Raw genomic sequence first — 14,456 nt, 5'->3', positions numbered from 1 at the left:
CACCACAGTACCTCAAGTCGTAGATAAAGTACCTGTCACATCACCAAAATCACAAAATAATTTCTCACTAATCTAATATCCTTGCTATCCCCATTCAAAGAAGAAAAATTATCGGAAATGCGTCTGCAACAGGAACAAGCTATCGTCCATCTTGTGCCCATCTGAAAGTCCAATGGCATTTAAGAAATCGACTCTTATTGTCAGAAAGGAAGTCTCACTTCTTTCTCTTTTCGGTTTTCGGTGAATGACCCCAAATGCATTCCCTCTTTTCTCTTTTACCTGTCTTCTATGACGTTTCTCTTTCCTTCCTTCTTCAGCCCCCTTCTCTGACCTCTGTTGCTGTCGGTGACCTCAGTTTAAATCCACCCAACTTGATATTATTGGGACTAAATAAACTCTGCTTTTCTATTATAGCTACTGTTTCTCTACGATTTCTGGTATAGTTGTTTCTAAGTGTTCTAACCCTTATTGAATAAAAGTCATTTTGTAACATGTATGTCGCTATAAACATAATACAGAATACGTAGTTCAAAATGTCAGAAGTAGCAGAGTGCCTTTGGACCTGACTACGGCAGAATAAAAAAATAAAAAAATTCGGTCATGTGCCCTACGAAACCTCTTCAGATACTGACAATGGGAGAAGCATACAACGGCCAGTACTTGTGCGACGGACTCTCTCCACAGCTGGCTTACCTTCATGTTGCGTAGCAGACAGAGGCGGTACTGCGAGTGACCCCAGCAGTTCGGCGTCCGGTATTTATACGCAGCGGCCACGGACGAGCCGGCCCTCTCCAGGGGCTGTGACCAGCAGCTCCAGTTTGAGAGGAGTGTCGGAGTCCCTGCCGTTACGTCAGCGCCCTGCCCGACCTTGTCAGCAACGACGGAACGCTGCTCGGCCGCGCCCCTATGGATCTCTCTAAATCCAAAAGCTGCCTGCGGTTGTTGGCGGCTTCTGCTTGGAAAACTCGTAATTGTTTATTCTCTCTTCCTAGGTGACTATTATACACGCATATCTGCCAGGTCTAATTTTTTAAAGCACTTTCTCCAAGATGCTCTTATTTTTTTATTCTCTCTACCCAGGTGACTATTATGCTTCGCATATGCGGCAGGTCTAAGTTTATGTTTTATGAAACACCTTCACCAAGATCGCGTCTACATAACGTAAAAGGAAGATAACTGGAAGCTAACATTAACGCAATAATTCTCTATAGGTGCACAGGGCTCTACTTGTGATAGAGAAATGTAAGAGGAAACTTGGTGCTGCGTAATGCTGAAACTAGCGAGGAGACAAAGATATGATTTAACATCCCGTAAATGAAGAGCGCCAAAGAACTTGTACTGCTAAACGTAGAGGAGAGAGTGGATAACTGCCTCTAAGAGGGAAACGAACTATCTGGATGCGATGGAAGAAAAAATTGAAGTCAGGTTTGAAGAAAAAGAGAACCAGAATTCTACAGACTTTTGAAAACAAGGAATAAAGTGATATAAAATTCCGTCGAAATTATTAAAATAATGAAGTCAAGTGCCAAGCTAAGGGCTATTCAAGTCGGCGTGTAGAGACTATAAGACTGGAGACATAACATTAAATTTTCTGGAAAATGTAATCCAGAAATCACGAAGATATTAACAAGCAATCGTCTTAACCGCTAATGTATGCAAAATATCTGTAGTTATTAAGGTAACATAGGTCATGTTAAATATTCAGACAGCAGCATTAAAGGACCGTAGTAGGGAAGACGAATGGTCGACTTCGGTTTACTGGAGAATTTTAGAACAGTGTGGCTCATGTGTCAAGGAGACCCCGTACAGAACACTATTGCGACCCATTCTTGAGTGCTGCTCAAGTGTTTGGGATCCCTACCAGATCGGAATAAAGGAACACATCGAAGCAGTTCAGAGACGGGCTGCTAGATTTGTTACCAGCTGGTTCAATCAACAAGTGAGTATTACGGAGTTGCTTCGTGAACAAAAAAGGGAGTACTCGGAAGAAAGACGATAATTATTTTCACGGAACACTAATGAGAAAATTGAGAGAATCGGCATTTAAAGCTGACTGCAGAACGAATCTACTGTCACCAAGGTACATTTCACGTTAGGGCTACTTAAATATTATACAAGAAATTATGGAGACATGTGGATAGTAGTTTCCTCTCGCTCCATTTGCTAAAGAAATAGGGAACTAACAGATTGGTAGTGGTACAAAATACCCTGACCCACATACTGTGGCTTGCGGAGTATGCAACTAGATGTAGAAAGTAAATTGATAGAGACCCTCAGTTCACCTTATAATAACGTAGGAGAAAGTGAAATCTACGAGAAAGGATCGGAAACTAATGCATTTTTTTTCTTTCCTGGTATTGCAGCTAGAGCGTTAAAATTTCACTACGATATAGTTTGCAGTTCGCGCTACAGACGGTATTTTAATTTCATGAACAGCTCTAGTGAGAAAAGCCTGAACTACGAAACAAATATGGCGCGCATGTTACTGTCATCAGCTTGCGACGAGCTGTGGAGGGTAGTTCGATATCTGTGGGCCCAAGGTCATAAACTGAATGAAATTCACAGAGATAAGCGTAGCTTGCATGAGGTGGACTGTAAAGACCTTAGCAATGTCCCCTGGCGCCTGGCGGTATGCACTCTTGCAAGACCGCCGTGCGAACCTTAGTGACTCGCTATGCTCCATTGGGCGGGGGGGGGGGGGGGGGGGGGAGGAGATAAAAGTTGCAGCCTCACATAATGTCGGAGCCATTAAGCTACCTGATCTCAGCAGTTCAACATTTCCTACGGTTCGGTATACGACATTGTTCATGACACGTTAAAATGTAGTGAAGTCAGTGATCGCAGTGTGCCTAAGAACCTAATAGTCTACTATAACGGCCAGCGAACGATGACAAGCTTGGATAACTTAAAGCATTACGACGCAGAAGGGCATAGCTTTCACCAAGGTATCGTCAGTGGTGACGAGTCATGGGCTTACCACTACACGCCCAAAACCCAACAGCCCTCTACAAACTAGAAACATGTTGGTTCGTCAGTACTAAAATAGTTAAAAGTATCTCAATCTGCTAGAAAAATGCGTGTGATAGTGATCTGGGACATGCGAGATGTGTTATTTGTGGACTTTGCTTTACAAGGGATCACAGTGAATGCTGCAGTCCACATTAAAACTCTCGCGATGCCCTTCGTGACAAACACCACAAAATTAATGCTGGCAGTATCAAAATTCACCATGACAATGCTCGCCATCACGTTACCACTCGTGTCTATGAAAAAATCGTTCAATTTTGGTGACAGGTGCTACAGCATCCACCGTACAGTGAGGACTTTGTACCGTTGAGCTCTCATCTGTTCGGTTCCACGAAGAAATCATCATTCGATCCAACGCTTTGCAGCAGTTGTGGTTCTGAATTCAGATGATCGCAGATCTCTATACGCCAAGTAAACGGACTTCCACGAACAGAGCATATTGAAATTGGTATCATTATGGGACAAATGTGTTGAGAACGCTGGTGACTATCTAGAAAAGTAGGTAAAAGATGCGATTCCAATTGTAGCTCGATTTTCTTTCCTTTCATTTTCTTTTGATGCCTATTAAACTTCCTGGCAATAAAATTAATATGCATTATTTTCCCTTTTTCCTTCGTGTTTGCTTCGTCAGAATATTAGGGAATAATAACAGAGTAAATCGATTATTAGTTTATTTTCAAGATATGAGCAGCTGGAAAAACAGATGTCATTGTCTGAACACCATATAACCACAGGGACATAACGTCTTAATGCAAGTGGTTATTAGTTTGCTGCAGATTCATACGTATCCTAAATGGATAAAGAAGAATTTTTGAGTATTAAAATTGGATATAAATGTAAAAATAAGGAAATATATATAGATCAGGATACAGAAGTATGTGATTGTGAGTTACTATTTAGAAATGTAATTCTTGTCTTTCTTATAGTATATGCGTCCTCACTGGACAATTAGAAAACTTTCATGAAAAATTTGGGCGAATTATTGTGTTTCCTGTCAAACAGAAGTAAGGGGAATTAATTTACGGCGATTAAATATACGTTTTTTGAATGAGTATGGCTGTAAAATTTGGGTCACTTATATACATGCATTTATTTGAAAGTACTCACTCAGATAGTAGTAAAGACTCGTATTTGTAAAGCTAGTCATTTATACGTAGTTCCTACATACATGCGTGCATTTATTTGAATGTACTCACTCAATATTAGACCAATTGCTGCATCATTTATATTGTTATTTATTGATCTCTTAACTTATATTAATTTATATTTGGTTGGTGTTTGCAGTGTGTTCTGCTTTCTATTTGTGTTCCAGTTTTCTGCGAGTTGGGATGTGTGGGAGCGGCGCCACGTTCCGTTTCGGTGCACAGAAGCTGTGACGTGACGTCTAATGGGAAGTGACTCCCGGTTGGGCCCCGGCGTTTAGGTGTTGTTTTGGACGGCTGGTCTGGTGCTTCAGGCATTTTAAGTGAAGTCACCTTTTGCCCAGGGCAGCCTGGTGTCACTGCCCGTTTGGTAAACTTTTAACAAGTTTCATGTATACTTAAAAAAAGCAATTTTCTTTTTAATTTGCTTGGGAATAATTTGTATTAATTGGTAACTTCTTCAGCTGCTTGTGTTATTTGGGTTCTTAATGAACTGGTGTGCGTTTCATAAATCACTTTCATATTGTAAATTATTGCTCTTTAGAAAGGAATTACGTGTCACATTTCTTGAAATCACCTCCAGATTGTAATTTATTGTTCCTTTAACTATTGAAATCTTTGTAGCTCATCTCTTTAAGTCAGTCTTGGTAATTATGATTTTCTGCCTTGCTTAAGAAGCAAGCTATCTGTGATTTTGGTATTGTCTTAAAGATGGCCACGTGTTGTCTCTTAGCTGTTTTATAAATATTGTCTTGAATTAATTGTTAATTTATTGTTTTGGTAGTTGTTGTGTTTAAGGAGTGACATTACAGAGGCCTTGACCTCCCATGCTGAGTGTACCCCTCATCCCGACTTCCTTAGTCACAAAACTGTGCCTATGTTCCTTGCATGCCAGGCACGCAGAGTTATACTATGTCCATGATGTATATATAGCTTGCTGTGTCAAGCAGGAATACAAACTGACTACATAATGTAGTCTGGCGTTTGCTAAAATCAGCATTATGTAACAAGTACTCACAAATAGGGTGTCGTTAGACTGTGTTGATAGCCGATGGTGTGAGGTGGCTGCCCACAGTTTTTTATGTACTCTGTATAGGGTACAGATCTTGAACTGATTGTATTCTATCAGCTGGAAAGCTGGCTAGCTAGATGTTTTTAAATGTTATAATTAATGTTGCTGAAGCAACGTTACTTGTGTAGAAGAAGGCATCGTTGTTTCCTGTTCCTAATGCTGAACTGTTTGCGAGTTTGGTACCTCTGATATTTCTTTTATCTTGTATGTATAGATGAGGTTTGAGTGTCAAGGTGAATGTCTATAGCAGTACGGTAAACAGCCAACATTCTTTCAGAGGGAAACTACAGTTCTTAACTGCTGTAGTATTTATGGTAAACATTCGATTTTTTAGGCAATATATTTTTGTTCCCTTGCACCAGATGATTTTCTTGTGTTGTTTCAGTTATGATGCTAAATTCATTTAAATTTTATCTAATCTCAATCGGGATTTAATTAATTGTTGCTGTGTTTAATATTTTGTCTTGGAAACATTCTTCTTATGACTACGGTGGTTATAGCCAGTTCTGGTCAAGTCAAATTTGAAATTTATATCTGTGGGATGCTATATATTCATGATATCAATAAACGTATAAATAGTGCCCTGGTAAACCAACCTTGGTGAGTCATCAACCCGTAGCTTGCTTTAATCATAAATATATATCTGAATGATGCTAAATGTTCTTATTTTTACACAAAAAATCATCTTAACAACCTTCAAATCGTGAGCTACACCCTTAATTTTTATTGATGAGTTAGTGAATTTACTCGTGGCACTTTTGTTGCCTACTGCAGAAGTCAAACTCATACTCAAATTAATTAATTTAATAAGACTGTACCTTATTGCTGGAGTAACCATGCACTATCACAATAAAGTAAAAACAGTGAATGATTCAGGGAGTATGAATGAGAACAGTGGCGTATTTAAGTTTACAAAATAATGACAAGTTTAATTAATTCTTTTGTAACTACAACTAGCTCATACATGTTACACAAAGATAACAAACAAAAATCAGAAAAGGAATGATGTTTAATTGGCAAAGCACACTTTCATGTGGAAGCTATACAAATTCTCCCCTGAATGAATCCCTTTTAGAACGCAGTCTGACATTGTTTACATGAATCCATTGTGAGGCCCAACTCTGCTCAAATGGAACCAACTATGACCAAGAATATTACAAACTATGGTTCACCTGAGAACAGAGAGCTGTAAATATCATTTAACAAAACAGTATTTTATAGTATCACCTTCATTCAGGCGGTAGTAGAAAACTGCGCGCTGTGGGCGAGGAGCGTCGAGCTGTGGCAGGTGTAGTGTTCTGACGCGTTCAGGAAAATTTGCAAACTATGCGGTCTGGCGTTCTGACTATCAGAACGCGGGAAACTTTCCGATGAGAGCCCTGAAATCTCAGTACATTCCAGTGTGATGTGCACCAGTTCCAATTTGACTCACAGGTACGATGGAGCGTACTGGAATTGTCAAACTTCAGACGGCCGACTCAGGACGAACAAGTTCACCTTCTTGACACACGACGTACCCAAGATGACATGCAGTTTTACTGTCCATTCTCGACTAGGGTAAAACCTGAAGTTCTCCACAAGGGTAGGATCAGAAGACAAAAAAGGCAATGAATCACAACCACTTTCCATCAAGCTTCAGTATGGAAGCTGAATTAGCAAAAACTAAACCGCTCCCACACTGTACAAATCAATAGAACCATCCTCTTCTGTTGGCCTGGTAGCTAGTCAAGACATAGCACTGAGGTTCCCACGCTCATGGGTAAAGCCTCCATTTTGCATATCCTGAGAGGAGCCAAACAGCGACTCTAAATCTCTATTGTCTGAAAAAAATAAGGTTTTATACTAGGCAGACGTCTTTCTCACAGTAAGCATGGCCATGTTTTGGCAAATAACAACTACCTAGATAGGACTACAGTCCCTCATTAATGGAGAGATCTAGTATGTCTGAGCCGACCATTTCTACTTGCTGAAAGAAGGCACTTAAGCTTCCCAGACATTTTTGTCTGTGAAATATATGCTTTTGCCACTCGCTAAAAGAACCTGATGACTTCCTGGCATCAAGCGGGGCTACAGTCATGCCTCCACTAAACACAAAAACAAGCCACTCTGTATCGCCCTAGCTTCTAACATGAGAATGCACGGGGTTTTGTGGCCTTTTAAATGGCTTCCTCCTCCTACTTTCCATCAACTGGCAGCCTTCACAACAGTCTGTCGTCTGTACCGGGTAAAATATTTTGTGGACCAGCACCCTTCTCTCCGACCCTAAGTGGAAGCAGGGGAGGGCTTTGGCCAAAAGTCCTTCTGCAGGTACAATCCACAGGGCGCTGCTTCCTAGAACCATTCACACAGCCAGGTCGCTGCACTCAGCGTTCATGGCCCCCAATTTATCTCTCTCTCTGTTCTCTGTCGCCTCCACTATGGCCCCTTGAGTACAAGTCCTCTATAGGTTACACATGCAGTTAAAAGAACTTTCTTCCCACAATTTCCTCTTGTAAAAACAGTCATAAACCACACATACCAAATGTAGTAGTACGGAACACCGGATCGTGACCTAAAATACAAACGTAAACTGTCTAACAATGTCGTTAAAGTGTGAGAGTGACACGCCACCTCTCAACTCGATTCCACCCTTTTACCCAAAAGGTCCAAATGCATATACCAAATGGTAGTAGGGTTGGCTCGATTGATTGAGTTAATGTGAATATTACTGAACTAGGGTAATTTTCAATTTTTTTTGTATTGGTTAGATATCTTTCAGAGTACCTGACAATGTAAATGATCCACCTTTCCTGAGAAGGAGCAAGTTAATGATCAAATTACAGAGAAGCAAGGTGCAGAAAAGGATAATTGTCTGGCAGTTGGCTGAACGTGGACGCCAAAACTGTCATTTACCGGTTATTCAACAGACCACCGAGCACAGTGAGGTAAGTCTGGCCGCTGCACAAGTTTCTGCCTTGTTTGAAGAAATGTTGGAGGATAGTTACATTCCCTGTCAGATTCCAAGACTGAGGCCTGTTTTTAACCACAGCATTGACAGAACGAGTGACCTAGTGGGTGTGAACAAGGATAAGGAACAATGATTAGACACATATTGTAAGACTGTTAAGGAATGGTTCTTGGCAAGTAATAGAACTGAATGAGTTTGGTAATGAAGATAAAACGTTGTAATACTGATTCTGTGCGAACGATCATTGGTACTCTGTTTTCAGAGATGCAGAACACATTACAGGATATTTTGAATAGATGTTCTCATTTATCTTTGAATTCAGCTGACTATGTCATCTTTTTTCTTATCTTCAGATAGAGCTCGGGCCATGGAAGTGAGTGGTTTAAATGTTTCAAGATTATCTGCAGTTAATGTGAAGGATAATTTATGAGATAAGGTACTGTGGCCCGTTTAGGGAAATAGCACTTGGAAACAATTTCGGCCTAGAGTTTGCAGAATAATTCTTCCCAGGCCTCTACAGCAATTAATCTATCATCGAGAAGGCTGTGGCAGGGGACTCACGAATTATTAATAAATTATTTAGAGTGAGTTGAAAGGAACGTGATGGCCTTAGAACTGATGTTACTGAAGAGCAGGTGGGAAGTCTTATTTTGGGTTTGGTAACCCGTGAGAATTGGAAGACAGTGATATTTTGTTGGGTCTCCAGAACGTTGTCATAACTAGACGTGATAGTTCAGGAAACCCACAGTATGGAATTTGTGGATTCTTCCAGGGTTAGCAAGTCTGTGATAGGAAGTGTTTGGGAAAGTACAGACTTAATCGGGCTACAGAAGGAGTGAGACATTAATAGGTAATGACACTCAGGAACCATTAACTTGTGCCATATGGGAAGCGCCTCATCTAAATAATTGGTTGGAATTGTGGCAAGCCTGTCCGTATAAGTAGGGATTGCGTGAAGGAGAAAAGAAAAGAACGACAATTATGAAAAATGCAGCCAGGGAAGGACAGTTTAATTAGTGCAGTTAAGGATAAAAGAACTCCATATTTACCATTTGTATGCACGACACTGCACAATTAATGAATCAGAGTGCACTTTGCTTGGTGGGATACAAAATTCTTAATTATACCAGGCACTTCACAATGTGAAGTTCAAAAAATTTCGCAACGCTGGACTGACGAGTTCGAGATTCCCTAGCTTATCATTCATCAACTGATTCAAATCTATTTTCTGCGTGGACTGCCTAGTGTGTAAATCATCTACAGACCCAATGGAGAAATCTTTCTTCATCGTGTCGTTTTCAAGCCAAAATTTATAGTGCCAGTTGAAAGTGTCATTACCAGTTTTAATGACAGACAGCCTTTAATAGTTAATGAAATCACTGCCAAGAATTATCTTCTTCTTCTCTCTCTCTCTCTCTCTCTCTCTCTCTCTCTCTCTCTGCCCCCCTCCCCCCAGGTCTTCTAAACCAATATACAGGTTGCCAGGTAGTTCCTCACTAATGTGCAGTGTTACCCAACCTCTTATATCCTAGACAGTTTCTACATCTAGCTTTGCTCATTCTCGGATATTTATTCCTTGAGTGTGCACTAAGCGCACCACGATGTCTATTGGTGCATAGCAACTGTTTACATTCCCATACGGAACTCTCGTCTCCCGTTGTTACTACGAGAAGGGAAGTCTTATTTTGGGTTTGGTAACCCGTGAGAATTATTAAGTTGAAACCTGTTTCAGTTTCTTTGTGGTCAGCTACGTGGTTTCCAAACCCTTCGGTCTTCTCGGTCATGTACAGGATACGCAGCATGAACTTGTGGTGTGACAGCTGCTCCTGTCTCATTACCACGATCAAAACCCCATTTCCTGCAGCAAAGAATGGAAATCGTGTGCACCATAATACACTGCACGGCGATTACTGCCTACTTAGAAGACTGATGAGTTCTGATCGATCACATGGCATATTGGGGTGTTGATTCCTCTAGATTATATCTTCAAAGTAATGCATCATATTGATGGAATAGAATTTCACATTTTCTTGCACCAGCAGAACACAATCGAACGGTGCAAATCAGGTAATTTAGTGTGCATCAGCTGCAGGGTCAGGAAAAAGAGGGTTCGTTTCTGCTGACACAGAAAGACAGTCCGCCTTGTCCTCATCAAACCAGTTATGTGTCTATCTCCTCGTTTTTTTTTTTAAATTTTATTTATGCTTTTTGCTCTCTCGTCGGAACTGACACAGACACACTGATAGTTTCTTTCTCAAGCTATTTTCCTCTTTATTCCTCGCTCTTTTTGTTCCACCGCAACCTATGGTGTTATCACAGTTACTCTCGGTAGTCTATTGACGGTCTGTGACCCACTGAAGAATGTGAAATTCTTCCCTGTTCCTCTTATTAATCTCAGCTTGTGCCTGTCCAGAATTGATCGAACGTTGCGGATGTCTCCCACGGTGAAACAGCAGTTGAATTCACCCACGTTCATACGTTTGCAATTACGCCCACATTCACAAAATCTGCCAATCATCAATGTTTTGGAAAGGTCGTTAAACGTACATTGGGCACTGAATATCATACATAATAAAAATTAAGATAAAAGTCAATCAGTTCAGTTCTCAGAAATGGTAAAAATATGATAAAACCCAGCAGAGAACTTGATAAAACAACCAACTACCGTGAAAGGTGGATTGACTGCCGCCTTTGAACATATGTGTATCATATTTATTATTAGCTGACGTTCTTCAACAGGTTTGTGATTCCCATCACTGGCTTGACAGTAGCTGTTTATTCAGACAAAAAACTGTTCTTTTCTAAGTCATTCAAAAGTTAATGACTTGCAAAATCTGTTAATATACGTATGCTTTGTTCTACAAGAGTGTTCTGGAATAGTACCCTTGAAATGAAAACGCCAGAATTTCTTCCCCAATACGAGCTTACATTTCTTTATCATTCCTTTGTCTGTTTTTTCAGCGTGTTCTCTTCTGATGCTTTCCAGTATATTTCTAATACGTCGTTTCTCACAAGAACGTCAAACAAATCTATATTTCGAATTGATTTGGTTACAGTTTTTATCTGCATGTACCCAAGATGTGATGTCTAACATACGTTACATTAACTTAGTTGACTGATTGCCCCTCTATGCACTATAATCATAGCAGCGCTGTTGGATAGATTTATTTGCTGTTTTCTTTAGTTTTCGACTGTTCCAGTTTCATATTGCATTATAAATGAGCCAATGTTCAATAAATTCCTTTTCTGTTATGAGCGACTGAAGCCTATCACAAAAAAATAACTGTGAAGTAATAGAATCCAAATTTATTTAACCAGTCACTGGTAGTCTGTTACTGTCTCAGCAGCAGCCGACGCTACAATACAAGCTACTAACAATAGAACCAAACACTTTTCGAAACTCAGAGATTAAACCAAATAAAACCTCCATCACCTGATGTCAGATCTTCAAAATGTACCCAGAACAAAATTTTACACTATCTTCTCTGCTCTGTTGAGTAGATAATGAAAGAGTAAAACAATTCATACCGAACTTCATAGGAGACTTCAGTACAAGGCGAATAAATCAGAGAATTTTCTCCGTTCCCAACACTAAGCAAAGTACATTATGGTGTACAACAAAGACAGGCATCCACGATAAAAGTAGCAGGAAACGAACCCCCTGCCACAATTATATACAAGGTGTGATTGGAATGTTTTAAGAATGGATCCACTACTGCTTACAGGTACACGGAGGGTGAGGAGTGACTCATTGCCTTGTCCTTGAACGTCATCTGACATAAACTGCCTTTCCTTTACTAAATTAGTTGTGGCAGCTATCTGAGTGCGGGTCCGTTAGGGCTTGCTGACGGTTTCTGTCTGCGTGAAAATGTACATAAAAACGGAGCAACGAGTTTGTGTGAAATTTTGTTTTAAAACTGGGAAATCAGCTTCTGAGACTTACAAACTAGTAGAAATAAGCCTTTGGAGATAATTGTAAGAGCCAGTCAAACGTTTTGTCTGGTTCAACAGATTTAAGAATGGCCGCAAATCATTTGAAGATGAACCATGGTCTGTCCTTGCACCTCAAAAACGAATGAAAATGTTGTGGAAGTTTGCGACTTAGTCCGCTCTGATAGTAGACTTGCAATTAGGGAGATGGCTATTGAACTTAATTTAAGTTTCTGCACAGTTCAGTCAGTTTTAACCAAACATCTGAACATACATCCAGTGTCCACAGAATTCATTCCAAAGGTGTTGTCAAGTGACCAGATACAATATAGACATGAAATGTGGGCTAAAAATTACCTAGATTTGTTAAAAAGGGCAATTACAGGTGACGAATCATGGGTATATGGATACGATCCTGAAACCAAAGTGCAGTCTTCACAGTGGAAGACTCCAGGTTCACCATAACCGAAAAGGCACGCTAAAGTCGGTCAAAGGTGAAGACAATGTTGGTGATTTTTTTGGATTCTACCGTTATTGTACATCATGAGTTTGCAACTGGAGGACAGACAATTAACCATGAATACTACAAATGTGTCCTTGAGCGTTTGCTTGAAAAGGTGTGGAAGAAAAGGCCAGCATTGTGGAAAGACAGGAGTTGGGTGCTACACCATGACAATGCTGCAGCTCATCGTGCCTTCTCCATCGTTGAATTTTTGACCAAATTCGAAATTCCTGTGCTTCCACAAGTGCCATCTTTCCCTGTTCGTCCCCTGTGGACTTCTACCTGTTTTCTAAACGGAAAGTTTCACTGAAATGGAAGCGATTTGACTCGATTGAAGACATCCCAGCAAATACAAAGAGTGTCCTTAACACATTTAAGGAAAAAAATTTCCAGGAATTTTTCCAAAAGTGGAAACACAGTTGGAGTTGCTGTGTTCAGATAGTTTGCACCAGTGAAGCGAAATGGAAAGAAGACAAGGATTTATGGACCGGTAATATTAACAGCATCAGAAAATGCAACAATTTGAGTAAGAGTCGTCGTGAACAGGAGATAGGACGGCGAGTGTGTTACTGTGCACACTTCAGTGATAGGTTTGTTCTCATCAGAATAGACAGAAAACCGACACCGACAACAATATTTGAGGAGAAAGCCGAAGATGAAGAGAGGGAGAAAGATATGAGGATATTGAAAGGATAATTCGGTACGTAAAGGAAGAAGAAAATCTATCAGACATGAAAGACTGAAATGCAATTTTAGGGAAGGAGTAGAAGAAATCATTACCAGAGACTGTGGGAGAGAGGAAAAAGACTAACTGAGTATTGCAAGAAGTTTCACCTAGTAGTAGCAAACACTCTATTCAAAAATCAGAAGAAGAGAACGTGTATTTGGAAAAGGCTGGGAGATGCAAGAAGATTAGACTTAGATTACATCATGGTGAGGCACACATTCTGAAATCAGATAGTGGACTGTACGGCGTATCCACGAGCGCATATAGACTCCGATCAGAATTTAATAATGATAACGAGTAAGCTGAAATTTGAGACTACTCACGAAGAATTAATGCACGAAGAAGTGGGATACGTGAGTTACTAAGGAATGAAGAGATACACTTGAATTATCTCAGGCTACAGTACGGTGTTAAGGAACAGCTCAGTAGGCAGTTCAGTTGAAGAGGAAAGGGCATTTCTACAAAGGGATATGACAGAAGTTGGAAACAAAAACGTGGATAGAAAGAAGGTAACTGCGAAGAAGCGTTGGGTAACAGAGGAAATACTTCGTGTAATCAGTGAAAGAAGGAAGTACTGAAATGTTCAGGAAAATTCAGGAATACGGAAATACGAGTAACTTAGGAATGAAATAAATCGGAAGTGCAGGGAAGCTAAGGTGAAATGACTGCATGAAAAATGTGAAGAAATCGAAAAAAAACACGATTTTCAGAAGGAGTGACTTAGCATATAGAAAAGTCAAATCGACCTTAGGTGAAATTAAAAGATTCAAAGCAACGATGATAACTTTAAGATCGCAGTGGTATTCCCCTATGATATCCAGAGAAGAGAACAGATAGGTGGGAAGAGTAGACTGAAGGCACCTATGAGGGGGAAGACTTGCCTGATGACGTGGTATAAGAAGAAACAGGAGTAAATATAGAAGAAATGGAGGACCCAGCGTTAGAATCTGAATTTAAAAGAGTTTGGAAGAATTACGACAAAATGCAGCAGAAGGGAGAAATAACATTCCATCATAATTTTTAAGATAACTTGGGGAAGTCGCAACAGAACGATTATTAATTCTGGTTTGTGGAATGTATGAGACTGGCGGTATACCATCAGACTTTAG

General features: G+C 40.1%; 1 protein-coding gene across 1 annotated transcript in view; it reads right to left on the bottom strand.

Moving 5' to 3' along the window:
* Positions 1-14,456, bottom strand: part of LOC126484957 (uncharacterized) — a 299,272-nt gene that overhangs the window by 191,641 nt on the left and 93,175 nt on the right. Inside the window, exon 9 of the mRNA XM_050108559.1 lies at positions 694-952. Coding sequence (XP_049964516.1) covers positions 694-952 — 259 coding nt within the window. The remainder of the gene's footprint in view (positions 1-693; positions 953-14,456) is intronic.

The sequence above is a fragment of the Schistocerca serialis genome, chromosome 6 (assembly GCF_023864345.2).
Source record: "Schistocerca serialis cubense isolate TAMUIC-IGC-003099 chromosome 6, iqSchSeri2.2, whole genome shotgun sequence".
NCBI lineage: Eukaryota > Metazoa > Arthropoda > Insecta > Orthoptera > Acrididae > Schistocerca > Schistocerca serialis.
The sequence above is the reverse complement of the archived record's forward strand: the minus strand, read 5'-3'. Positions and strand labels throughout refer to the sequence as shown.